This window comes from Amblyomma americanum, chromosome 11, assembly GCF_052857255.1.
Source record: "Amblyomma americanum isolate KBUSLIRL-KWMA chromosome 11, ASM5285725v1, whole genome shotgun sequence".
In the NCBI taxonomy this organism is placed as follows: Eukaryota; Metazoa; Arthropoda; class Arachnida; order Ixodida; family Ixodidae; genus Amblyomma; species Amblyomma americanum.
Window position 1 is genome coordinate 18,989,167 of NC_135507.1, and position 26,593 is coordinate 19,015,759.

General features: G+C 45.7%; 1 protein-coding gene across 4 annotated transcripts in view; it reads left to right on the forward strand.

Moving 5' to 3' along the window:
* The first annotated feature begins 5,396 nt into the window (after nucleotides 1-5,396).
* The window catches only part of Lar (tyrosine-protein phosphatase Lar), an 85,110-nt gene continuing 63,913 nt past the window's right edge, over nucleotides 5,397-26,593 (forward strand). For 2 of the 4 annotated variants that reach the window (XM_077642798.1, XM_077642800.1), the window contains exons 1-9: nucleotides 5,397-5,794; nucleotides 13,862-14,146; nucleotides 14,462-14,644; nucleotides 15,230-15,340; nucleotides 15,960-16,232; nucleotides 18,520-18,810; nucleotides 21,643-21,663; nucleotides 25,003-25,103; nucleotides 25,866-26,061. In XM_077642798.1, coding sequence (XP_077498924.1) covers nucleotides 5,725-5,794; nucleotides 13,862-14,146; nucleotides 14,462-14,644; nucleotides 15,230-15,340; nucleotides 15,960-16,232; nucleotides 18,520-18,810; nucleotides 21,643-21,663; nucleotides 25,003-25,103; nucleotides 25,866-26,061 — 1,531 coding nt within the window. In that variant the 5' untranslated portion in view covers nucleotides 5,397-5,724. The remainder of the gene's footprint in view (nucleotides 5,795-13,861; nucleotides 14,147-14,461; nucleotides 14,645-15,229; nucleotides 15,341-15,959; nucleotides 16,233-18,519; nucleotides 18,811-21,642; nucleotides 21,664-25,002; nucleotides 25,104-25,865; nucleotides 26,062-26,593) is intronic. The other 2 variants (XM_077642799.1, XM_077642802.1) reach the window with 1 other exon arrangement.

The following is a 26,593-nucleotide window of genomic DNA, read 5'->3' on the forward strand; positions in this document are numbered from 1 at the left end:
CACTCCACCGCATCCGTCACACACATCACTCGTCGCGATTCCGTGACGCTCCCGTCGTTCCCCGGGCCACACGCAGCCAATGCGCGCGCGGAGGATCCTTACACGTTGTGACCGTGTAAGTGAGCGACAGCCGGTGATACTGTCGATGCGCTCACCTCCTGCGATGCGTGGGTCGGATGCTGCTTTCGGAGATGGTCGTCGATGGCCGCACGCACGTCTGCCAGTACAAGGGGCAGATCGCTGGCTGGTAGTGATGTGCAGCGGTCGCGAGGTCGTCAGCTTCTTCGTTGCCGGCGATGCTGCAGTGACCGGGCACCCACTGTGCACGCACGGCGCATCCTTTCTGCGCGAGGCTCTCGATGCGCGAGCGAATACCCCGGCCGTTAGATTGCAGGCGGCTGAGGGCGGCGCGGGAGTCGCACAGCAGAGCACTCCTGGGCGGCGGAGGGCCGAGGGTGAGCAGCAGGTCCAGCCCGAGCCGGATCCCCATCAACTCCGCCGTGGTGGAGGAGCCAAGGAAGGCTGCGTGTTGCTGGCTGTGCAGTCGCAGGGCGGGGATGGTGGCCGCCGCAGCAAGGGAGCAGCTGTCGCGGGCCACTGAGCCGTCGGTGTACACGAGGAGATGGTCCTGGAGCTCCTCGTGTATGACGGCTCTGGCCAGCTGCTGCACAGCGCAGAGGGGTGTGCTCCGCTTTCCCGCGATGACGACGATCTCTCGCTGTACCTCCGAGGCAGCAGGCCAGGGCGCGCAGGAGCCGTAGGGGGGTGGGCCTTGGGTCAATTGCTCATACTCAAGCAGCGCCGCGCCCATTCGTGAGCGCGGGTGCGAGCGCATACGCTGCAGCAGCGAGCCGCCGTCCGGTGCTCGGTGAAGCCGGTCGATGTGATTCAGTGCCCTGCGCACTGCTTGGAGCTCAAGGGGCCACGCTCCTGCCTCGGCCAACGTTGCGGCGCACTGCGAGTTTTTGGGCAGGCCTAGGCACACGCGCAGGGACTTGCGGTGCTGGAGCTCGAGTTCCTTTTAGCACAGCTTGCGCACCGTGACGAGCGGCAGCGCATAGAGCACCGACCCCAAAGCTGCGGCATTGCATAGCCGCAGCGCGGCTTCCTGGGAGATGCCCTGGCCTCGAGCGGTGAGCTTGTGCACGGCGGCGGTGATCCTATTCATCTGCAGACAGGCCTTGGTCGCCGCGGGGTGGAAAGAAAGGCGCCAGTCGATGTCCAGGCCAAGGTACCGCACCGATTTACGCCAAGGAATCGGAGTCCCGTCCAGTGACAGTGGCGTAAGGTGCGCGCGCGAGCGCGAAACGCAGGCCATGCATGGCCACCGATTTGTCCGCGCTTCGCGACACACCAAGGCTGCGCAAGCTACGCCATGTGGTGGCGAAACCCGGGAACGGGCGCCTTTTTGTGTTTCGTGGCGAAACGCAAAAAGGCACCCGTCCCCGGGTTCGAACCCGACCGCGGCGGCTGCGTTTTTATGGAGGCAAAACGCTAAGGTGCCCGTGTGCTGTGCGAGGTCAGTGCACGTTAAAGATCCCCAGGTGGTCGAAATTATTCTGGAGCCCTCCACTACAGCACCTCTGTCTTCATTTCTTCTTTCACTCCCTCCTTTAACCCTTCCCTTAGTAATAATAATAATAATAATAATATTAATAATAATAATAATAATAATAATAATAATAATAATAATAATAATAATAATAATAATTGGTTATTGAGGAAGGAAATGGCGCAGTATCTGCCTCATATATCGTTGGACACCTGAACCACCCCGTAAGGGAAAGGATAAAGGAGGGAGTGAAAGAAGAAAGGAAGAGGTGCCGTAGTGGAGGGCTCCGGAATAATATCGACCACCTGTGGATTTTTAACGTGCACTGACATCGCGCAGGACACGGGCGTCTTGCCTTTTGCTCCATAAAAAACGACCCGCCGCGGTGGCTCAGTGGTTACGGTGCTCGACTACTGATCCGGAGCTTCCGGGTTCGAACCCGACTGCGGCGGCTGCGTTTTTATGGAGTAAAAACGCTAAGGCTCCCGTGTGCTGTGCGATGTCAGTGCACGTTAAAGATCCCCAGGTGGTCGAAATTATTCCGGAGTCCTCCACTACGGCACCTCCTTCTTCCTCTCTTCTTTCACTCCCTCCTTTATCCCTTCCCTTACGGCGCGGTTTAGGTGTCCAATGATATATGAGACAGATACTGCGCCATTTCCTTTCCCCCAAAACCAATTATTATTATTCCATAAAAAACGCAGCCGCTGCGGTCAGGTTCGAACCCGGGAACTCCGGATCAGTAGCCGAGCGCCCAAACCACTGAGCCACCGCGGCAGGGGAATTTCATCAAAAGTATTGCTTTTGAAAAGTGGCCTCATATCTTAATGGTGGTCAGTGTTGCGTCTTTTGACAGGTATAGAGCTTGCGCTTTGCTGTTTTACATGAATTTTCGTTTTGCGCGAATATTCGCAGTAGTAGAGAATAACCACCCAAACATTCTATTCAAAATCGATTCGGTTCTTTCACTACTCAATTTGCATTCGATTCTGTTTTTAACTATACGATTTAATTGTATTCGGTTCGATAGAGAAGCTGTCCTATTCATATTAGAATCGGCTTAGAAAACGTGTTAGTTGTCGCATATTCAGGTTAATGGCTCTTTGCTAAAAATGGGGACTTTGGCTCGACATGTAATGCGGTGGAAGGGGATGGGGGTTACCGATATGTTCTGTCGCAATAATAGAACTGACGCCAAGGGAAGAGAAACACAACCATATAGCACAGAGTGAATTTGGAAGATGAGGGAATTGATTTAGTGTAGCCGCGACTGGCTGTGCACAATGCTATTAGGAGGTCGACGTACAGGGGAGGTCTTTGTCCTCTGGTGGAAACAATCTGCTTAAGGGTGATAGATAAGACGGTGATGGTTAAACAACAGTTGGTTGCAAATGTCCAGCAGCTACTGCAGGATTGAACCGCTAACGAAACTTTCGCAGTCCGATGTAGTGGGTGATAGGCAGTTGGCATTTTATTGCGTTAGTAGCCCACACTATCGTTGTTATACGGCTACAAACACAGGCTGCGAGCAAAATTAGCTTTTCGTGGTCTCTGCCCTGACAGTATGTGAGACGTGGTCTCCACAATTCGTCTACCGTAAGAAAACGCAGTCTATGTGGTCGTTCCACGGACGCAGACAGAATGAACTGAGTGGAGCCCGCTGTCATGTTTTAATAGATTCACATCAAACCACGCCAGTGATATTTGCCAGCACACACGTCAACAGCACTTCTTGTAGCCTGGCACGTGCTGGAGCGATATATTCTCCATTTCTTTCTCTTGTCTCGCCATAATTTTTTTAGATCGAACGTGTCCCTTGTGAATTAACTACTTTCTAGTTAGAACGATATGCTGTTTAAATAATTTGTTAGCCATGGACACACAAGTTGTAGTATAGATTTTTGCACACGAAACCTGGGCTCGTGCGACCCAGGATGCTCTTTCTGAGCGAACAGTCAGTGATTTAACTGCCACCTGCCACGGTGGGCAGTCTTCTCATGATCTGGTGGGCAGGTGGTGATGACGCCGCAAGGTCACGTGACCTGGGTGGTCGACCTGCTTCCTACAGGTTGCTTCTCTGGGAATTTTTCGTGGATTTTTCGCTCGCGGTCAACGACGCTGACGGCGCCAGAGGTGGCGAATTTTCTGCTACACAAACTCCTTAACGCCATCGCATTGAGAGGCCGATTAATTCATTTGATGTACAGTCGTGATCAATATTAGAGGGAACAACGTTTGAGCGTGCATTTTATTGGTTGCTCCATAATTATGCTTGACAATTCTTTGTTTTCTAAGAAGTTCTGTATGTATAACATTCAAAAGTCATTCTCAAATTTAGTGTACAGATATGTTATCAGAATATTCGCAATTTTATAATAGTAGTAATAATAATTGTTTTTTTTGGAAAGGAAGTGGTGCAGTATTTGTCTCATATATCGTTGGACACCTGAACCGCGCCATAAGGGAAGGGGTAAAGGAGGGAGTGAAAGAAGGTGTGCCGTAGTGGAGGGCTACGGAATAATTTCGACCACCCGAGGATCTTTAACGTGCACTGTCATCGCACAGCACATGGGCGCCTCTGCGATGTCAGTGCACGTTGAAGATTCCCAGGTGGTCGAAATTATTTTGGAGCCCTCCACTACGGCAATTTTATGCAAAATGTTTGTTCCCTCTCAACACGTGTGGGTACCCGTGTCGTCTAGTCCATTCTCTCTTCCCGAGTGTTCTCCGGGGATCCGCGACAGCTTTTAACCAGAATTCCAAATAATCTGAATGAATTTTTGATACCTTTCGACTTCAGTGTATTGGGATTCGAGAATTTCATCTTCTAATTGCGCATTGCAAGGAATATTCATTGTCTAATTTCACTCCACTGTGGTATGTGGGGAATAAGGCACGTGTCACGAAAAAAAAAATCAGTAAATATCGTTGACGGTTTCGAGATACGGGATTTTCCATTGACGCGCCCAAAAAGCAAGAAAAAGATAGGAGAAAAAAGATATTCGCTAAGCCATAAGCTAAAAGAAATATAACTAAATAAGAATTGAAATATCGGAATTCACTGCTTCGTTGACATATATAAATTCAGCCAATATGGACTCATAAATTACTCTTTATAGCCGCTACGTTATAACTTAGAGTGCTTAGCACCTTGCCCGTAGCTATTCGTATGGCTGTTGCCGCCCGATGCGTGCGTGTAATATGAAAAATTCTTGTCGAGTGCACCGTTATAATAACTACTTATGATTCCGGTTTGAGGTACAACATATGCTTCTTGCAACCACGATGGCCACGACCGCGATACCGCATCATTTGAAGATCATGAGCGCTTCACGAATCTGAAAGCACTTCGGGCGGTGGCTTTGGCAGCCACTTAAAAGAGCCGCGAACGGGGCGCTTCCAAAAGAAGGGAGGTGCAATTACGGAGCGCTGAAGCGGCCGTCATCAAATATGCACCGCTACGCGCGGTCCCGATGGGTACAAACACGCCCTGGACCCGGGCGTGACAGCGTTATTGATTGCTTTTCAGCGAGCGAGCGCCGGCCCGACGGGCGTTTCTGGACAGTGTCAGGTCCTTTGCTCTTTTCGTCTGGCAACACCGAAAAAAACTCCATCTCGGCGAGTGGCCACCCTGGGCAGAGGTGTTCTCTGGCCGTTTATTGATTCCTGCGAGTCAGAAAAGAGTGCAACATCGCTTTTTATTGTGATAGACTATTTCAAAAGTATACAGCTATATTTACGCTCTTTGTTGGTTTTTACGCATTTGTTACGCGACTCTTTATCACCTCATTGTTTAAAACATTTAAATAAATAGTGTCACTCCCCCGGTTTCGCGTAACCCTCCGCCGATTGGCGTTGGCGGAGGTTCGGCATCTCCTCCGCTTGCGGGGCTGGCTGATCGCTGGCTGGGGAGAAAATATCCAAACAAGAAAAGTGCCGACAGCCCCCTTGCTCTGGCGCGGCTAGCGTTAGGCGTATATGCCTTATCAAAGTGTCGACGCGAACGGACTCGTATTTTTTTCCCATCTCCTTTTGCACCATACCAGAGGTAGCGATGTGAAATTTTAGAAGTGCACCTAGGCCGCTGTTGGAAATGTGGTGTGTCGGTGGTGCGGAGAGTGCCGTGGAGTACTACTCTTGATGTGAATGTCGGATGAAGGCACCCCGCTACTATGCTTTGGCATCTTCTCCAAGCGCTGCTCGCCTCTCTGCAAGTTGTGTCCGCGGTTCTGCCCGCCGAAGGTCAGTTCCCCCTTGATCGGCATTTTAGAACCGCGCGTGTAGCAGCTGCGCTTGCAGTTTCCGCAGTTTCGATTTCCCTTCGCCGAGCGTTGTGTCCGGCGCTGCTCCGAACATCCCTCACATCGCGGCTGCCATTGGGAGCAGCACCGCATACACATAGGAAAAAGAGCGAACGGCACTACAAAGGGCTTTCGTTTCTCTCTGTTTCTTTCGTATTGTCTACGAGCGCAACTCGCTCGCTCGTGCACAGATAGTCGTTTATTTATCGCGCTGCTGTAATAGCGCGCCATAAAGTTCGCGAGCTTTCTCCGCCGACCGTGCCGATCGCGAGCTTGCGTGCGCTGCGCTGGTGCTGACACTTGCTGACGGCTTCCACGCCCATCCTATGTTACGCGCGTCCACGCATTATTAGTTGGCGTTGGGATATAGGAAGTGAAGCGCGGCTGCTCAAAGCGAGTGGTAAATGAAAGTTGCTTTCTTAGCCCGCGCTAATTCTTCGTGACTGATATATTCGCCTGGTTGCTGTGTTACAATGAAGGTTATACTTTCTGATTTGTGGGTGCAAATTCTGCGAACGCCTGTTAAAAAGAAAAAGAAAACAAACTGTTTGTTGCCTCCTTTTTTACGGCTATCGTCACTGTGTAATGAGACTAATCGCAGGTATTTTGACTGCCGCGTCGAGATTTCTTTATGGTATGCGGCCATGTCGCGCCGGTAGCTGTGCACATGTGTGAAAACTGCTCAATGTTGACTTCCCTGCTGCTTATCTTGAGCATGCGACGCGTGTTTCCTGTTCCATTCGTGATAAACGAGCCGAAACAAATTTTGTTTTTAGTCACACTTTGCCATGCTGCGGACAGCGTGAAGATAACTCGTAGAAGGCCGGGTCGGCCTCGACTCGTGGAGAGACCTCGCCATGCAGGTGTCAGTACGACGCTGCTCCGGAGCCTAGCCGCTTTTAAATCATAAAACTTTTTTTTTTTTTGTCAGGGAGGGGGGTGTCAGGTTTACTTGCTTTAATACATAACGCGAGAGCGTTCGACACGTTTTTCAGTGAAAGGTTGCGAAATCCCGTTCATCAATGCCGCTCTGTCGTAACGTGGTGTCCTTCTATCTTTGTCCGTATCTCTAGCGCAGTTACCATGTGCATTGAATCTAAAGATCACCAACTAGCCCAGCTGTCTGCTTTAAATAACTGCTGAACACGTTTGATTAAAAACGAAACTGCTGTGCTTATGTTCGTCTCTTAAAATTACCCGCTGATTGCGGAGATCTAATGATAGCGATAATACGCATATGCATTTACCTCTAGAACCAGGTTAATTCCCTCATTAATAATTTATGGTTTTTATTGTGCTGTATATTAAGTGTCTTCTTTAGAAAAAAAAACTGCTACAGTCTGCAAATATGTGAGATTAGCTGATGGTCAACGTCAAAACTTTAAGGGGGATCCGACCAATATATGTCATGAGCACCTCTAACCAAAAACAGATACGCGTGCGAGTAATATTGCACATCGGATAGCCGCAAAGTTAGGCAGGCATTTCATAGTTGTAAAATGTTCTTACATAGGTATTTTGGGACTTTGCTGTCGTGCAACCTCCCTTTCTTTTTCCCTCTTTTTTGTTTTATATGTTTCCCATGAACAATTTTGTGCTTGCTCATTTTTAAATTAACACCTTCTTTACGCCTTTTTCAGAGAAAATTTGAGAGGAACATTTCTGATTTTCTTTCTGTTATATAACTGCTCATAGAAGTGTTCCTACACTGTCACATATGCCTTATGGTTCTTCAACAGAAGGACAGTGTGATGACAACGTAAGAGGCTTTTCAATTATGCATGCTTGTTTTTCCTTTTGCTTTGTCATTCTATTCAACTGTTGTGTGGTTCTGAGGGGATTCTTTTTCCGTCAGCCTTGTGGTGTCTGGCACCATGCTTGCCACGCTAAAAATACCTGCCCGACGACGGCCGCTCTCGTGTTGGCAGCAGTCGTGGCTGCCATTGCGGGTGTTGCTTCCTGTTGGTTTGGTTTTCAGAAACTTCACGCCTGACTTGTTGCGAGCGCCTTTGAGCAGACCCACGGCATGCAGTCATGTTTCTGCAGCAGAAAACGCGAGTCAGTTCGTTCTGCATCCGACCATGACGCCTCTGTGCATGGCAAATACAGGATGGCAACTCGTACAGTTACACTGATTAAACTTGCGAGAGTTCTCCTTTGCAATGGTTTCCTTCTTTTTTTTCTTCTTGTTTGCAGTGGTCAGTCTTCCTTTCCATCTCGGATGGTGACCATTTTAGAAAACAAATTTAATTGCTGAAAAAAAAGATAATATAGAAATGGAGTCCTCACTCATAGTACTCAACATTTTTACATCTTCTATTGCAAATAAATAAGGGGGTAATGTTTAATGAATGGGACAAAAGTCTCGTACAGTGGACTATTGTTATTCGAACTCCCGTAGTTTGAACTTCTGATTACTCAACTCTTCAGTCCCATCAGCCCCTTTCAGTGTGAATTATCGATTTGACTACATATAGCGGGCAGTTGTTTATGACTTTTGCGTATGAAAGCACGAAAACTGAAGTAACAGCATTACTTAAGGATTATAAAGTGGTAGCTTGAAGTACCTATACTCGTATATAAGTCGAGAATTCAGCAGTGAGCGTACCTTAAAGCCGTGGTATCACGGCCATGGCATCACGATTAATTTCCTAGCATGACACCGCAGGTAACTGGCAGGATCCTCCGTGAAATGGGATTGAACGTGACGTCATGACAGCCGATAGACACGGTAGGCTGGAAGCCATCCTTTGAGAATTATTTGCTGGTGCCTTCTTGAATTGTATCCAACTGTAAATATAGAGACAAATTATTTTAACTGACTTCACAAAAAACAAGCTGGCAATTTTAAGGGTAAAAGATGTGGGTGTCATGTTGACGAGATGGTAATATGCTGAGAAAAGCAGTCTGCAGAAAACCTGTGCAACCTGTGTCACAAATCAGCGAGATTTGCTGCCATAAACTACATGCCTCTTTTCTTTTGCATATCTATGCACATTTGGCTTGAATGAGGAGTTATCTTTTGCATTATCAAATATCACACCTGACTCATTGATAGGTAGATTAGAGTGCCTACAGATGTCACATCTGCTTAGTAGAAACAAGAGATAACAGTGGAGAATTCTTTCTTATCAGGGGAAATGTGGGGCAGTGAAACAGTTATGCACTTCCTGCAGTATCTCCTCTGCTTAGAAGAAGCAAAAGATAAGTGAACAATGGACAGTTCGTTTTGCTTCTGTGGGTAAAGGTGGGGCCATGAAACAGTTATGTATTTCCTGCATTATCTCATATCTCAGTCTTTAACAGAGTTTGTTTGGAATGTCTACGCTGTGTATCTTACATCCCATCTGAGAACAAGCAAGAGGTAGTGAAGCAAGGAACAGCACTTTATGCATTTCTCTTACAAGCCAAGAAAAGTGGCTTTTCCCGGTCAAGGGCCCCCTTCCAGCAAATGGCATCGGCCGATTAAGATGAACTTGCTACCATGGGTAGCAGGACTATGCAGGGAGTGGCATCACAAGCAGAGAGGAGACTGTCCCCGACAATGCGGGGAGGTGACTGTCCCATTTCATCTGCCAAACCCTGCATTGTCATAATAGCAGTTTCATGAGAATCAGCCAAAGCCTTTGGCTGGAATTAAGGGGTTCCTTTGACGGGGAAAAGCTGCTTTTTGCTTGACTTGTACCCGACTCTTGTAAAGCTTCACTATCTTATAGCTTTTGGTCAGAAGGAGTGTGTACTGAAACCATAAAAGTAAGTATTAAAAATTTGCCCCAAAACGTACAGTTGAATTATACACCCTGTCAGACAAATGTTTTATTTTTGGAACAGAGGTTTTCAATATTATGCAGCTGAGCTTGCTGCAAGGAAACAGTGCTTTGTTATTTTTTTGCAAAATTGGAATGGGGGTAATGACCAGTTAATTGTTGCATGTTTCTCTGTTTTGCTAATACTCCTGGCCCATGGTTGTTCATTTGTGCTTTTCTTGGATGTCAGCGTATATCTTGTACGCCCCTTGCAACATTTAGGTATTACACATCAAAAAAAAAAAAGTCACCTGCATTGCTTGAAACACAAATGGCAGCACACCGTGCTTTCATTGTCAAGTAGCTGTGTTAAAGGGCCACAGAAAGGGGTGTTTGAGCTTGGCTTTAAAATGTTTGCACTATGTAGAGTACAGGCCACCGAGCGTTCATGCCACATACGAGACCTTTAAAACGAGCGGGAAATTTACAATAAATTTTTTAAAATTCCCGCTTTCGCACATTGCGGCGACGCGCAATGCCGGGCTTTTGTGCAAAAACCTGGCAGACAACGTTACATCTTGCAAATGACGTCAGCAGCCGGGGGTAATCATTGGTTCACAGCACCAAATTCTTTCAGACGTCACGCGCTACCGTGTCCGCGGCCACTCCGCGTGCTTCACAGCCGGCGGAGTTTGGGGAGGGGCTGGGTGAGTGGGGCCAGCGGAGGAGCGCTGCTGTTTTGGCGTGCGAGAGGAGAGGGAAAGGCGCGAAGACGCGGAAGTTCAAATTTTGTCTGCATATAACAGCTTCCACAAAACGCATTAAAATAATTCTTGCTGGAGGATAATTATTAGCCGTTGTCTTTTAACATCCCAGACATATCGCACCTTTATTGAGACCCCCTTTCTGGGTCCCTTTAAGCATCCAAGAGCTGTTTTTGTGCATGAAATTCCTTCACAATGAAATTACTCTTAAGAGCATCTCACTTTCCTTCTTTTATCAGGTCAGAGTTTAAAGCTGCACTAGTAGTTATTTCCTTTCTGTTAGTGGCCTCGTATATGCTGTTTATTTTTGTTTTGATCATATCTTCAGCTTTTCATACAGGTCGCATTTAAAAGGCAGGTTCCTGCCCGGTGTTCAATACTGTCAGATACTTTGAAAATGTGCAAAATTGGTACGCTGGTCTCATCGTGCTGTCTTAAAAGAATGCCGATAGGTGTTGACACCGGTGTATGGTGAAAGAACTTACACCGTACACCAGTGGCACACTCCACCTTACAACCACCACCTCATGCCATTGGTTTTCTGGAAGCTGGAGAAACATATGGAGAGCACATGTTTCTTGTCTGACAAAGGTCTAGTCACCTGTGTGGTGCACCATTGGCATCATCGACAGCTGTCTTCATTCTGTACGTAAGCCGCAACGTTGGCTTAGTGGTTATGGTGCTTGGCTGCTGGCCCAAAAGCATGGGCTCGATCCCGGCTGTGGTGGTTTCTCCCACCCCGGGTGGCCAAAATTATCCGCAGTTTTGCACTGTGGTGTCCCTCATAGCCTGAACCATTTTGTGAGTCGCTTTGGGACGTTTAACCCCCGTAAGCCTAAGCCACGTGGCCTAAGCCTAGTCATTCTCTTATGTAATGTGTGGAGACTAGTGTACAGATGTGAATCGCTGCTGATAGGAACTACATGGAAAAATAAGGTCCGCCTTGGAAAGAGGATATTCCGTACTTTCATTTCAATGTAATCTTTTAACTGCATTGCTTAATATAAAAAGTTTTAGCCCAGGAAATGGGACTTCCTGATCACCCCTCATATTCTACTTCTGTCTGTGACTTTTTTTCCTTGATAAGCAAAGTATCTGTGGTCATGATAAACCAAGTCAGTGTGCTGGCACCTGTTGTTCATGTGAGCATATATTAGCTGTTGTAATAAGGGAGTAATCACCCATCGACATCCACCCGAGCGCAGCCATATGGCTACAAAGGAAAGCTACGCAGCTGTCTCCAGAACTTCGTAGTTAAAGAAAAATTCGTCCTGGTCTGGAGTTCGAACCCGGGACCACCGCTTCACCAGAGCAGTCGCTTTACCAACTGAGTTAACCGAGAGGCAAGCTTATAGTAGGGCGAGGGCGAATTGATCAATAACTCGAAGTGGGAACAGTGTGGTCATATGTTTAGGGGAGACCCCCAAAGTGGAGTAGATTTGTAATAAGGGAGTAATGACTCAAGGGAGTAATTACTCAGTGCAGCCATTCAGCTATTGTATGGCTCTCGCCCTGCCATAAGCTTGCTGTCCCGGTTAGCTCAGTTGGTAGAGCAACTGCTCCGGTGAAGCGGTGGTCCCGAGTTCGAACCCTGGACCAGGATGAATTTTTCTTTTAACTACGAAGTTTCTGAGAAAGCTGTGTAGCTTTCCTTTGTAGCCGTATGGCAACGCTCGGGTGAATGTCAATGAGTAATTACTTCCTTATTACAAATCTACTCCACCTTGGGGGTTTCCCCTTAACATTTGACCATTAGCTGTTATGTTGGCTCTTTTTTTCAACATTCATTATTCATTGGCAGTGGAACAGTCATGTGATACAGATCCACTGAAATGGATCCGCTGAAATTTTTCTTACCATTATTGACCTTTTTATATGTTCCGTGTGCCTTGTGCTTCGGTGTCTTTCGTGCTGTGACTGTTATATAGTGTCCCATTCTTTTGTATATTCTCTGCTTCTGCATTCTTTCCATTCCCTCTCGTTCCTCGAGCAGGCAGTCCTCTTCCTTTTCCCTTTCCCATATTCACGCATCTGTGTTTATATTGTCAAGCCTATTAATAATATTAATAATAGCTATGCTACTGGGGTCATTGAACTGCAAGATCCATGGACGTTAACTGTAATTCTTACTGTCATGCAAATTGACCCGAGGAAGAGAACCTGAGATAAAGTGGAGGGAAATGGATAGTGGCACTGTTTTGTTAACCTTTGGTAGTTTGTGATGAGCCGACCGGCGTGCTTATTAAAAAAAAGTAAGACGATAAACTTGACAATGAGCATGTACTTTGGTGTACTCACTGTTACAGCACTTTTTGTTTGCACAGTGGGAAGAATTAAGAGCAGTTGCTGCGTAACATTTGCTGCAGGTGATGCTTTCTGTGAATACACACACTCGAATGCACCATTTCTGCTCTTGTTTACTTTATTTAAACAGGCACGCTCTCGGATATTTGCAACTGTTTGTTCAAGTATGCATGAGCTACCTTCGGAGTCGGTGACGAGCATTGAGCAAAGTGCAGAGTGGGCAACTCGTTCTCAAGACTTTGTTCTCAAGACTCTCTACACGCACCACTCTGGTTGCTAGGTTTGTTCGTCTATTGTGACATGCAGCTGATATCGAGAAATGGGAACGTATCAGTTGACGACGTGATTACTTGGCATCATGCCATCACAGAGCAAACACCGGTGGGTTAGAGAGCAACCCGTTGTCATTAGTCACAAGGCAGTTATCTGACATAATGATATCACGGTTTATTTGATTGCTGCTTGCAGCAGCACTGTGAAACTGGAAAACCTCCATAGTGCAGCTGTTCGTCACCATTGGCGTCTTTGTCAGCAAGGTTATGCTTGTCACAGGGCAGAGGCCTCTTTCATTGATCAGCACATAGCCCAGCCCTGAGACAGCTGCGGCCAGCCTATTCCTACAAATTTCCTAATCTCATCTGCTCCCCCCCCCCCCGCCACTTCCTCCTGTTGCATTTGCCTTCTCCTAGTCAGCCATGCGCTGGGTGGTTAGAGGAACCCCGAAGACAACTCCAACCAACTCTTGTTGTCAGTAAATATCAATTCTGTTGTCCTTTCTGGCTAAGTGGATGTTTATCCGGCAGCAAAAGACTCATTATTGCCGAGAAAACTGAATTTGAAAGTTTTCCCGCCATTCGATTCAAAGTCGTGACGTCAAGACTTTGAAGGACTCTATGGTCGCCTTTTGTAAGTGAATAGGGGTGCTGCCTAGCTTTCTCGGATCTGCACATAGCCTCAGAAGTCTTCGTCACTGTCGTGGCACGCTGCAGAGTGCTTGCAAAAATGGCCAGTGATGGCAACTTGTGTATTTCATTCTTCAACGTTTTCTACTGTATCAAAGCTCCGCATTCAGTTAAACTAGCCTCTTTGTGATTAGAATGCAGCAGTTTATTGATGCAGTCGAAGTTCAATCTCCCCTCATTGTCCCCTTTAGCTTGTCATAACACTGTCTATTCTTCATGCACACCTTTGCAGACCCGCCGAGCATCGTCATCTTTCCACGGGACCAGACGGTGGTGACTGGCCGGGTGGCAGTATTCGTCTGTACAGCCGTCGGCAACCCGCGGCCTCAGATCGAATGGCGCAAGAATGGCAAGCGCGTCTCCACCAATCGGTACACGGTGACCGAGATGACCGGTGGCTCGGTGCTGCGCATCGACCCGGTACGCGCTGGGAAGGACAATGCCACCTACGAGTGCCTCGCTGAGAACGGCGTCGGCGAGCCCGTGCGCGCTCAGTTTACACTCACCGTGCTCGAAGGTGAGGGCCGACTGTAATGCTTGTGTGCATGAAATCGACTTAATTCCATTTCATTGCGTTGAATACCCTGCGTGGAGGAGGTGCATTGCATGAAGGTTGGGATAATATTAGTGAAAAATGGTTATTTTATTTAAGAATATCAGTGACACTTTTGCAGAATGCAGGCTGACAGGCCATGACTTTGATGTGAAAAATGTGAAAAAGAATGATTGCATGCAGGACAGAGTGACATTGAAAACATTGAATTCTTAATGTGCTTTCCTTAGTGACTGTTCTCCATGTTTCTTCTTTTTTAAAAATTTGTTTCTGCAACAGAAAACCAGATTCCGCCGGGCTTCCCCCACTTCAAGCTGCTGCCCAACCTGCAGGGCGTAGAGCGCAACCGCAGTGCGCTACTACCCTGCAAAGCCGAAGGTGACCCTGAGCCCAAGCTGTCCTGGCTGCGCAATGACATCCCTGTCGACATGTCCAACCCACGCTACTCCCTTGCTGCGGCAGGCAAGTCCGTCTTGGTCTCCGTTGTTATGCAGTGTTGTTGTTCACCAGTTTGCGCACATTAATCCTTCTGGGCCGAGTTTATCTGTATGACTGAACTGAAGGTAAAGGGGCAAGAACTAGGCATTGTTGGTTGCTCACTTTTACCGAATGACGTGAAATACTGGACATGAATAAACTGAGACAGAGACATGGGGACAGCTGAACAGACGAAACAAGTGCTTTGAGGTGATATATTGCATGAAAAAATGTTCCTTTTTATACAAAATCTAGGTGTGATCACTTGCATTGGTAGATACTGAAGATGTGAAGGTTGTGTGAAATTAATAGCGAGGAAAAAAAAATAACAATAAGGTGGTTCTTCTGACCTTTCCAGTACCTGGAGGGCGGATTTAAAATGGTAGACAGGTGATGGTAGGAACCAGGTTATGTGCTTTCTTTAGTTTTTATTTCTTATGCAGTTTGGCTTGAGTGACAACCAGTAAGAGAATAGTGTACAGGCAATGCATTGGTGCGCTTGAACACGGTGCGCCATTTATGGCTAATGCAAGCAGGGCTCTTACTGGGACGTCATTACTTGCCCTGCAGGTTCCCTACAGATATACGATGCACAGGAAGAAGATCAGGGCAACTATGAGTGCATAGCCGAAAACAGCGTGGGCACTGCCATCTCACCCATGGCGACTCTCTTCGTTCGTGGTAAGTGGAGGTTGCCAACCAACTGTGAAACTAGAAGCCCATCCCGTAGGTGAAAGTAAGAACAAGTGTGAAATTGCCAAAGTTTACTGCAGTGCTCAGAATCTCTTGCAATCACCGTTATTGCCTGTTATTTTTATGCACCACCAGCCCTACAGGCAATAGGGCTTATGCTGCTATAAAGCAGCGAGCACTAGCTCTTCCAGCAGGTGGCTTTCAGGAAGCCTTGTTCATTGTCCTCTAGATTGTGCATTGATGCTCAGCCTACTGTTTGCACTTGTTGGGCCAAAATACTTCTTTCATATTCTCGCCGTTTATGTGTGATTTCTCTGAATTTTGTTTTGCCGAGTACAGGAGCCTCGTAAGTTCATTACTTGTAATAACCGCGTTGCAAGAATTTGGAGACAGACCACTGCAAAGCATGTTTGGGCCTGTTGATGCCAGCAGGGAAAGCGGGATGGCATACTCTGAAAAACTGCCAGTGGCTGTATTACTAAGCTCACTGTTGTCTGAGAGCGTGCAGGTAGTAAGAAAGGAAGAAGTAACGTCAGGCATTGTGGCGTAGGCAGATTTAATGACTCCATGGTTGTATGATTCAGCACGATGACCCCTTTTGTTACAGTGCGGCGGGTGCCACCCTACTTCTCAATCCCGCCTGAGTCAACATACGAGGTGTCTCCAGGTGCCACGCTGAACCTGACTTGCGTGGCTGTGGGGTCGCCCATGCCGTACGTCCGCTGGCGCAAGGGGGCAGTCGACCTTACCCCCGAGAGTGAGGTGCCTGTGGGCCGCAACGTGCTTGTGTTGGAGAACGTACGCGAGTCGGCCAATTACACCTGTGTGGCCGGCTCGACTCTTGGCAGCATCGAGCATGTCTCGCAAGTGCTCGTCCAAGGTGAGGACAGTGGCACAGCTTAGAGTTCTGAAAGGAGTATGGACACCTAATTTTGGTGACATGTCTTTTTCTCTACAATGATGCAGAAGACACTAATATGCATGAATCAGCATGTGATATTTGCCTACGACCGCTAAATAATTTCTAAACGAATTTTTTCTGTCGTGCTGTTTCGGTTTTGGTTTCAACATCTGAACGATGGCTGTGGCGTCAAAGAGTGCTTTTGTGTCATGTGAGGCATGGAAAAACATCCATATAATTGCTGCTTTATCGTTTTAATTTACTGCAGTGCTGAAGCCAGCTTCTAAAGAGCGCGGAATGACAACAAATCTGGAAGCAGCAATTATATTGCAGTTTTTTCATATCTCACGTGACCTGTAAGCACACGTTAACGTCACAGTCCTCACTTGGCTGTTGAAAGCGAACCGAAAGCGATTATAAATTATTTAGCGGTCGTAAAAGGAGATTAGGTGGTAACCATGTATAAATAATGCCTTGCGCATCATTACAAACAAGAAAACACGCACCCATAAGTTAGGTGTCTATAATCCTTGAAAAGATTTTCACATAAACTGAGGAAATACAAAAGTAGGGCGTTTCATGTTTTTTCTTCTAGCTCTAAAGATGCATTCACAGCTGGTTGCAGGGTGTGCCACCAAGCTGCAATTTTTGATCAAGGATTGCATCAATAAGGCCGACTTTTATGCCAATAAGTCTGACCTGCAGGTCCCTGAGTGGTCTCCTCTGGAATAGGAGTTGTCACTCTTGGCCGTTAGTGGCAGCAATAAACCAGATGTGGAACAAGCTTCACGTCACTTTTGAAGTGCCGCTGACTGGTTTCACAGTTTGTGATTTAGGGTTGCAGGGCCGCTGGAAAAGCGAGCAAGGTGCAGCCTTTTTCTGTCTTTTCACTTTCAACCGATTCTTTCATTTGCAACTGTCACTTTTCTGTCTGATAAAAAAAAAAAGTTTTATTTGGAGAATATCACTGCATGAACCATTCCTTTGGGTAAAACTTAAGGAGTGACCAGCAGACAGACTCCTACCATGGTTTGTTGTCACGCCAGGCTTTCTGCAAGTTTTGGTACAGCAGTGAAACACATAATGGTGAAGCTATTTAAGATATATTGCAATTTTCCATCTAAGCATTAGCGGGCTTCCCAGTAAGCATGCCAGGTTTCGTTTTTCTATGTCAAAAAATAAAAATTTCACTTCCGATTCCCGCCTTCCTCTTTAAGTCATCAAAAGGTGCATTGCTGTTACTGTTAAAGATCAGGCTTACTGCACGGTCTTTAAGCTTTCGGAGGCATGGGGTCTTATTGCTGTTTAGCACTTCGTAAACACCAAGAATAAGGTGGCTCTTAAATGGCACGAAAATAACAGAATGCATAGGCGAGACATTTTGAGCTCATAGCATCATATTTGTGTATGTGTGTGTGCGTGCATGGGAGATATTGTTTTTCTGCTGCAGCTGTTGCTGCTGTTTATTTGATAAAAGGGTGCGTTATTTGTCATTTTGGTTCCACATTGTATGCATACAAAATGACACCACACACAGAGTTACTGGTAAGAAGTAGGACACAGACAAATGTAAATGATGCTTATTCTTTCTGTGAAGTGCTCAGGAATCAATACCTAAAGCATTCACTTGTACAGTCTGCGTCACTCTTGTGTAGAGTGCTCGAGCAGTGCGTACCTGGTAACACAATCTGAAATTAAAGAGCAGCCCCTGATTTCTGAGGAAGTACTCGGGTCTACTATGTTTGCCGGTCTATCTGGCACTACATTGGTGCAATTGTTGCCTCTGGACACTAGAGGATGCAACAAGATATTGATTTGTTTGCAGGGAAGTGCACCGCCCAAGCGTTCTACACAAGTGTGACGCATACTGTACTACTGGATGAGAGTAATAACTTTGGTGCATTTCCTCAGCTGGTGTTTGTTTCTGCACCTTGGTGTCCTCAGCATGAGCAGTGAGGAAATCCCCATACTTCGTGCTTGTCGGGCCCAAAAATTTATCATGTTATAGATAAGGGATGTAGCAGGTTCTCACTAGCATGGCTGTTGCATTGGTACATTAAGGAACACTGAGGGTAAATTGAATTTTGCCTTTTATTAAGAGATTAGCACTTTCTAACGACCAGGAGACCACTTTAAAAAATAGCTTTTATTCAGTGGCCAGTCCTTCGGGGGCAGGCATTCTCAAGAATGGGTATGCATTTGAGATTTCAAGTATACATTACTTTTCATGTGAGCTGCGTTCATCCTATTTCTTTCCCTCCAACAGCACTGCCTCGGTCTCCCAGCAATCTCGCCGTGTCTGACGTGACAGCCACCTCAGTCCGGCTGTCGTGGACGTACGAGGGCAGCGGTTCGGACAACATCCGCTACTATGTGGTGCAGTACAAGCCGCGCCAGGCCAACCGCGAGTACAGTGAGACGAGCGGCATCACCACGCCTTTCCACCATGTGCGGGACCTCAGCCCATACACGGAATATGAGTTCTATGTCATCGCTGTCAACGACCTGGGCCGTGGCTCCCCCAGCGTTCCGGTCACGGTCACGACTGGGGAAACAGGTTGGCTTGTTAGACATGAAGTGCTGAAGGCTAGTGTTTGGTCACTTTTATTCAAGGAGTAGAATTAGTTATTGTAACAAACTGTGCTGTGAAAACATAGCAATGTGCCCATTTTCAGCAATGTCAAAGTAACGTTGAAAACGGTGGCTTAAAATCTCAGTGCACCCGCCGCGGTGGCTCAGTGGTTAGGGCGCTCGGCTACTGATCTGGCGTTCCCGGGTTCGAACCCGACCGCGGCTGCTGCGTTTTTATGGAGGCAAAACGCTAAGACGCCTGTGTGCTGTGCAATGTCAGTGCACGTTAAAGATCCCCAAGTGGTTGAAATTATTCCGGAGCCCTCCACAACGGCACCTCTCTCTTCCTTCTCTCATTCCCTTCTTTATCCCTTCTCTTACGGTGGCGTGGTTCAGGTGTCCAAGGATAAATGAGACAGATACTGTGCCATTTCCTTTCCCCAAAAACCAATTATTATTATTATTCTTAAAATCTCAGTGCATTAGATGAGCCAGTAATGGCTGAACAAATGTGTGCTGTTGGCTTTAATGGGTAGCGTACAGCAGTCATATCAGGCACAGTGCACCAAAGCTTCTTTGTGGGGTGCAGTGGCATCATCTGCCTCGCTCTACGTTACTCACCTTGTGATGGTAAGTTACAAGCTACAAGTTTGCTGTTACACACCGTAATTCCTTGCTTGCATATGCTTTGAGTGAGAGGATAGGTAGGATTTTTCTGTTCCCAGACCTGTCATAGCGGTATCTGTGCAGCGACTCAAGGATGAGCAGCCCAGCAAGGCAAACAGTGCCCCCCCCCCCCCCCCCCCCCCCCCCCTCCCTCCTTTATCTTATTACAGTCGTCATTTAAGTACAGCAGTGATGATGTCACATTCAAGGCATCGGCTGCTGTCCGATGACTTGCATTTCAAACTGTGTCAGCTGTCAGTCATGTTTGGACTCATGTCAGCACAAGACCAACAGGAATGATGTGGCTGTTATTGCTATTGAAGTAAGGGAAAGAAGAAAAGCTTTATTGGAGGCTGTTACTAAAGCCCTGTGGTATAAAGCATTTTCTCCGCTACGGACTGTAGAGGGATTCGCTGTGTGGTGCAGCTACTTTGCATGCAGCATGTGTCGTTCAAGATTACGTTTATTGTGTGGTTCACCTCACATGAAGGGGGGGGAGAGGCCTTTGCCCTGAAGTGGGCGTAGTCAGGCTGATGATGATGACAGTGATGGATGGTTGAAATGCTTAATTTAACAAAATCCGGGGCACAAGTTTGAATGCATTGCTTACTACTAACCAGAACAGTTAAAGCAGCTGGCATTCCTAATTTTGTTCTTTGCAGCTTCTTCACAAATCTTATGGAGACTGCTGCAGGTGGTTCATATTGTGAAGTTCAAGCAGAATATGCACTTTGCATAGCATATATTTCTATTGAAACTAATTTTACCAATTGTGTGGATGTGTTGGGTTGGAAGCAGCCACCTTGTTCATAATATTTTTTTCCTTTGCTCTCATGTTCGTCTACTCTGAGAAGGTTATTATAAAACTGTTGGCTATCTTGAGATGGCCTTGACAGTTTGTGTTTCTTCATGTTGTTATTTCATTTGAATGTGTAATGTGCTTGATTTTCTTTGTGCTAAAAAACATATGTGTGAGCATTTCTTACAGCATTATTTTTCCTCGCACGGTCCACACTTTTTACCTAGAGCTAATGTTCAGGCTTTCTTTGCTTATTCCTACCTGGGTGGAAATAGAGTTGCTTTAAAATCAAACAGTGCTTAAATACTGTTCACCTAACTAATGGAGACAGGCATAAACACTTCTGCTGTCCTAACTGTTGCCTCATGCGTACTCCAGAATCACACAAATGCCATCAGCTGGCGAGATTAGTTGACTGTCTTTTTTTGACTGCAGCACTCCGCTGGATTCATCTAAAATAAATTTTGTTTGGTGCCAATGCATGGCACAGCTGACCAATGCTGTTTTCCACAGTACGCCTCATAAAGATGGTCATCTGGTGCAAGTTTAATTATTACTGAGCTTGCGGGTACCACCTCCAGGCTTCGGTTTATATGGAGCCTGCCTGCATGTACTGGATTTATGTGGAAATACACCATAAAAGGTAGCAGCTAAGACACTGGAAGCACAAGCATTTGCCTTAATAAGGAGTGCAAGACCGAGTAGTTAGGAGGTTGAACTCCCTGTATCAGCAAAAAATATTTTGGCTTATAAACTCCATTTACATGTATGTCAAGACTGTAAGCTTGTAAATTGCAGGCCATTTGTTTTGATACACCATTGAGCCTTGCATTTCTTTCATTGATGCTGTTTTTTTTAAATTTATACTTTGGACACAAAGCGTGGTGTGTAAAAAAGGGGAAAGAAAGGAACTGTGGTCATTACAAACTAGGACTTCATGTGATAACTCTAGTCCTCAGCGCATGTTTTTTGCTTCTCTAGCTTCGACTTTCCAAAACCAGAAGCACTACAAGTAAAGGTAGGCTGATAAGTCTACCATTGTTTGTACTTTTTGTCCCATCATTTGAATATGAAATCGGACTCTCGCCACTCCTGTGGAAGCCCCCGACAGCTGCTTTTGGCCAGTGCTCGTTGTGCGTAGAATGAATTTGCGCGTTGCTGCTGATGCTCGTGCGGCAGTGCGAAGTGCTTCTGCTTGTGTGCTTTCATGTGTGCCATCGTATTAATGACCGCATATTTTTTCTCTCGCTCTTTTCCTCTCTGTACGCTCGCCCGTTACTTCTCCGCTCACCACACTTCTCATGGGCTGCCTTGTTGTTCTTCTCCCCCCTCGCCTCGCTCCCTAAACATCAGCGGATCTGGCTGGAGGGAGCAGTAAGTGTTAGCACTGCTTGAGCCAGATGCTTTTCTCGCATTTCTGAGCCTCCCCTCTCACTTCCCCCGTTGCTCCCCAATTCCTCAATCCCCAACCTTGCATGTGAGTTGGATGGTCCCCAGTTCCCCAAAACCCTTCTCCTTTATGAGTTGTTGACATTGCTGCTCCCAAATTCCCCCAAAAGCCTCTCCTTAACAAAATGGCAGCATTGAGTTCTCTAATTCACTGCATGTGAGTTGGATGGTTGGGGTTTGCTGGTCCCCAGTTCCCAGAAACCCTTCTCCTTTAGGAGTTGCTGATTACTGCTCCCAAATTTACCTAAACACCTTTCCCTTTAGAAAATGGCAGCATTGAGTTCTCGCTAATTAGCAAAATCTCTTCCTTGTTTCTGAAATGAAGACTTTGTATTATAGTGTGGTGCAAGTCTACAACTGTCTGGGTGGGGCCCGAATGCATGATGAGAGCAGTGCAAGGGAAGGGCATGCTTGTATATGAAGCTCTGAGAGATAATACTACCAGCTTCAAGCTGTTTACTCGACATATAAGTGCAGAAAAAAACAACTTACTTCTCCATGCTGCACGTGCTTAACCGCCGGATGTGCGCATATTCTTTGCTGTGCTGCTTTATGCTGTGCTTTTCATGCAAGAGATGCTTGGCATTCATATCAATTAAGTTAATCTCATTAAGCAGTGCCAAACAGAGCACTCTTTTGGATGGTCTCAGTCTTACTCCACCAGTTGATGTGACATTGACCCCAGATTATATGCAAGTGCAGGAGCTAAAGACAGAAGTTGTCCATCATTTGCTTTGATTCTAGTTCTCATATTTTTCATTATCATTTAGGGAATTGTAACGTCGAGGGCATCACATTTCACAGGGTTAGTGACACTTAGTGACGACATTGTGTACGTGGCCTGTGCAGTAGCATCATGTCGGTGCGGCAAAAGTTTGAGGCCGAAGTCTTTCAGGCTGCAGTAAAAATGCGGAGTTACTTCGATGTTGGAAAATATGCAGTTGTATGTGTACGGTCATTGTCACCTTATAAAACATGGTGCGAAATGGCAGCTTGCTTGCTTAACACAAGTGGTATTATGGGTGGCATCATTGAACATTTTTGGGAGCAAATCCTTGCTCCATCGCCTTGTATCGACAGCACCTCCTTTTTTTAACATTGTCCTCTGGTTTTCATAAATTTGGTTAGTTTACTATTTCTCATGACTTCTAGAAGGACCAGCAAGGTTGTGCAAATCTTTCATGCATTTTTAACGCGAACAAAAGTGCAATATGTTTTTGAATAACAGAAAAAAAGATTTAAAAAATAGGGTGTCTATCATTGCATATTATGTAGCGGCAGTGTGGCAGTATTTTGGAAGAAGGGAACAAACAACTCTTGTCTGAAAGCCATTTGCTTACCCGATCCCCTTAGTTTACCCTTACATCCTAATTCTTCTCGTGCAAGGTTGTTAGCAGTATGTGGCAGTCACTTAAATATGTTCCACAGAGAAAGTACAGACTAGCCTTGCTACCTTAGCTCCCTTTCTGCCTAACTATAGGGTCTGACCTGTCCTCTCTGATCCTTGCTTATTCCCTAAGTTATCCCTGAACCTTAGTTTCAGTGTTCCTTCCCTCATTCTTCTAGGCTAGGGCGTGGTCTAGTACACAGTTTGTGGCACCTTCATAGAATTTTTTGGCTAAAGCAAGTGGGAAAGCTTTGCCTCGTAGTCTCCCTTTTTCTTTTTTAATTTTCCTTATTTCTATTCTGTTCTTATCTTTCTAATTCTTCATTTCCTTAATTTTAATTGTGCCTTATTCCTTGTCCCATTCGCTCTTCCTAATTTTCTGAGGCAGAGCATCTATTATTGCAGAGTATCAGAAAATGGCACAAGTACTGCGCACAGACAATAGGGAGGAAATTTGTGCGCTACCTTTGTCTGTAGCCGTCTCCCTTGTTCTCGGAAACTCTGTGCCTGTAACCAATTGGGCACCGAGTTCACTGGAGGTGGTGTAACCTGCCCTCATATCTAGGAAGTTCTACATGTGTCTCTTGAGAAGAACTATGACCTTTGTTTAACATGTCTCCAGGCGGGGAACAGTGAAAATTTACTGGAATTGTTCAGTGAAACATTGAATATCATTGGCACTGCTACTGTTCTGGTGGTCATGTTTAATGGGTACATTGTTTACTGGCTAAAGCTAGAAAAAGCTGTCTTAATACTAATGATGCTCGCAGAATTGTTTCACTTAACTACATGTGATAAAGTAATGAAACCTGAGTAGTGGGCTCTAGCTTTAATAGCACTTTGTCGATTTTCTATGTGTTTATGAGCTGTGAAGCGCATTATATAGATGTAAATGCAATATTGCTAGGTGTAAATATAAATTATTTTTAAAAATTCCAAATGAAATCCTTTTGTTTATTCTGTGTTCAAGTTTAACTTCGTTCTAGCATTTAAAAAAAAAATTTTATGAGTTAGAGATATCAGCGTCCGCATCCAACCCTTGGTAGTCTAGAGCCACGAGCGTTCCGTAGTTTTGTTTTCATGAATGAAAACTACGGCAGTCAAGTTCATTCTTCCCAACTTCTATCTGGCGAAATACACTTTCATTACTGTCCAGAGTTGTTTTTGGACCACTGTCGCCTTACCTAGTTACAAACTAGGCCTTTCTTTTTTTAGTAGCTAAGCCCAACTTCCTTTTTATTTTTTATGAACAAAATGGAATATATGGTGGATATCAAAAATTTTGGGGCTTTCATTTTTTAATGCATACAGTAGGTACATGGATATCTACAAGATGGACCCAGACTTCTGATGTGTGGTTGGCAAGACAAGGATTTGCAGATTTATCATGAAGAGAAAGTTAATTTTGAACAATACTCTAAGTTGAAATTGTTGCTCTATTGATCCTGTGTATCTCTGTATGGATTGGTGATATTAGTGCTTTGGATGTGTGAAACGAAAATATAACCTTAGCAAGTGTAAACTCTGAGGGTTACACTGTAGGTCGAGGACGTGATAGCCACATTGTGGATACAAAAATTGTTTCTATTCTATGCTGTAAAACCCACCCAGCATGTTCATTTATTCATCTCAGACACGGTTTAAAGTGGTTTTATCTTATTAAGGGTAACTAGAAGTATCTAAGCAGATGAGGCAGGGTTAATTGGAGAGACATGGGAGAGGCCTTTGCCCTGCAGTGGGCATAGTCGGGCTGCTGATGATGATGATCACCATGAAAACTGCCATGATTTGACGTCCTTCTTAATTATTATTTCTTAGTGAGGGAGCAGGAGCTAGTTCGCAGTTCCTCAGATTACCTCTTCCAATCTTATTTTCAGAACCTGGCAGTGCTCCTCGGAACTTGCAAGCACGAACCTTGAGTTCTAGTACAGTGGTCGTGCAGTGGGATCCCCCAAAGGAGCCAAATGGGCAGGTCATGGTAAGCAGCGGCTGCCTTTTCGGTCTTTTTCTAAAACTTTTTTGTTTCGTTCAATGTTTCCTTTTCATATTATGTAATGCCTTTTTGAAGCGCAAAGGAGACTGTATTTGAATGCTTTTTTTTCTGTGCAGTTTTGAAATCCAGAGCATAAACCACAGTAGCGCTCATGTCCTGCAGGTGAAACTTGAAGCATTTAATTATGTGGTCTTGCATCTTTGCACTATTGTAGAATAAAAACTTCAACAGGACTAAGGGCAAAACAACACAGCGTCTTTTCAGTCGTATTGAAGTTTTTTGAAGAGCACAAAGGTGCAAGGACTGTGCAAACAAAGACAACGAATTAACCCTGTTTTAAACACTTTTAATGAGCATTTAATTGCTTCAGGTGTTTACCCTTAATGTCACTTGATGAATACCTTGCAGATGAATTTAATGGCACTTGCTTGGTAGCATTATGTACACTAAAGGAGTTTCCCACATTTTATTTACCCTGAATTTTCAAACTAGTGTTGCATTATTGCAAATTTATATTGGTAAGTTTCACACAAAATTATTTCTCGAATGTTCTCAAAGCCCCACCCCCCCCCCCCCCCCCACCAAAAAAAAATGCTCATGTTAATCCAGCAGTGATGGGAGGATGGTAGAGTTGAATTCTTGTTTAATTCTTTTCCTTCGATGGTCACAGACCTTTGCAGAGTGCAGGTGCGACACAAAGCCTACTATGTTCTTGATTCCCCATGCCCCTTTTCTGTCTTGTCGCAGGGCTACAATGTGTACTACACGACCCAGCCCAGCATCCCGACGCAGTCGTGGAGTGCGCAAACAGTTGACAACAACCAGCTGACGACCATCAGCAACCTGACCCCGCAGACCATCTACACCATCCGAGTGCAGGCCTTCACCAGCCGCGGCCCTGGTCCCTTCTCCTCGCCTGTGCAGGTCAAGACCCAGCAGGGCGGTAAGCACTACTAGGCCAAGCAGATGTGCAGGTTTTTCGAGATTCTCTTTAACTGCAGTGGTGTGCGGCTTGGAACAATAAAATGTGTGACAATTAAGCGATTGGGTCCGGAGTTGAACCATTGAAATGCCACGATATATTTATTGTGACTAGCAGCACACGTCATGCGAACTGCACATACAAATCTGTTGGACCCAATAGCTGATCGCTAATTCAGTACTGAAATACAAAACTAAATGGCAGTTTGGTCACAGTGAATGTGGTGGGCCTCAGGGTCCTACTGGTACCATGTGGATGTCCGAGTGAGCTTAGCAAAGACCACCTTGATGGGAACCAGTCTTTTTAATGGAACACTAGAGGCTGCTGCTCAACAAGCCTAGTAGCTTGTAGTTACTGAAATGATGTGATGGCGACTGCTTTTATGTCGTATCTCGAAGAAATTCCAACATTTAAAAAGCAGGAACCGAATGCAGTAAAATCTCATTTTTACAAACTTGGTTAATGAGAATTTCGGGATGTTACGGATATGTAA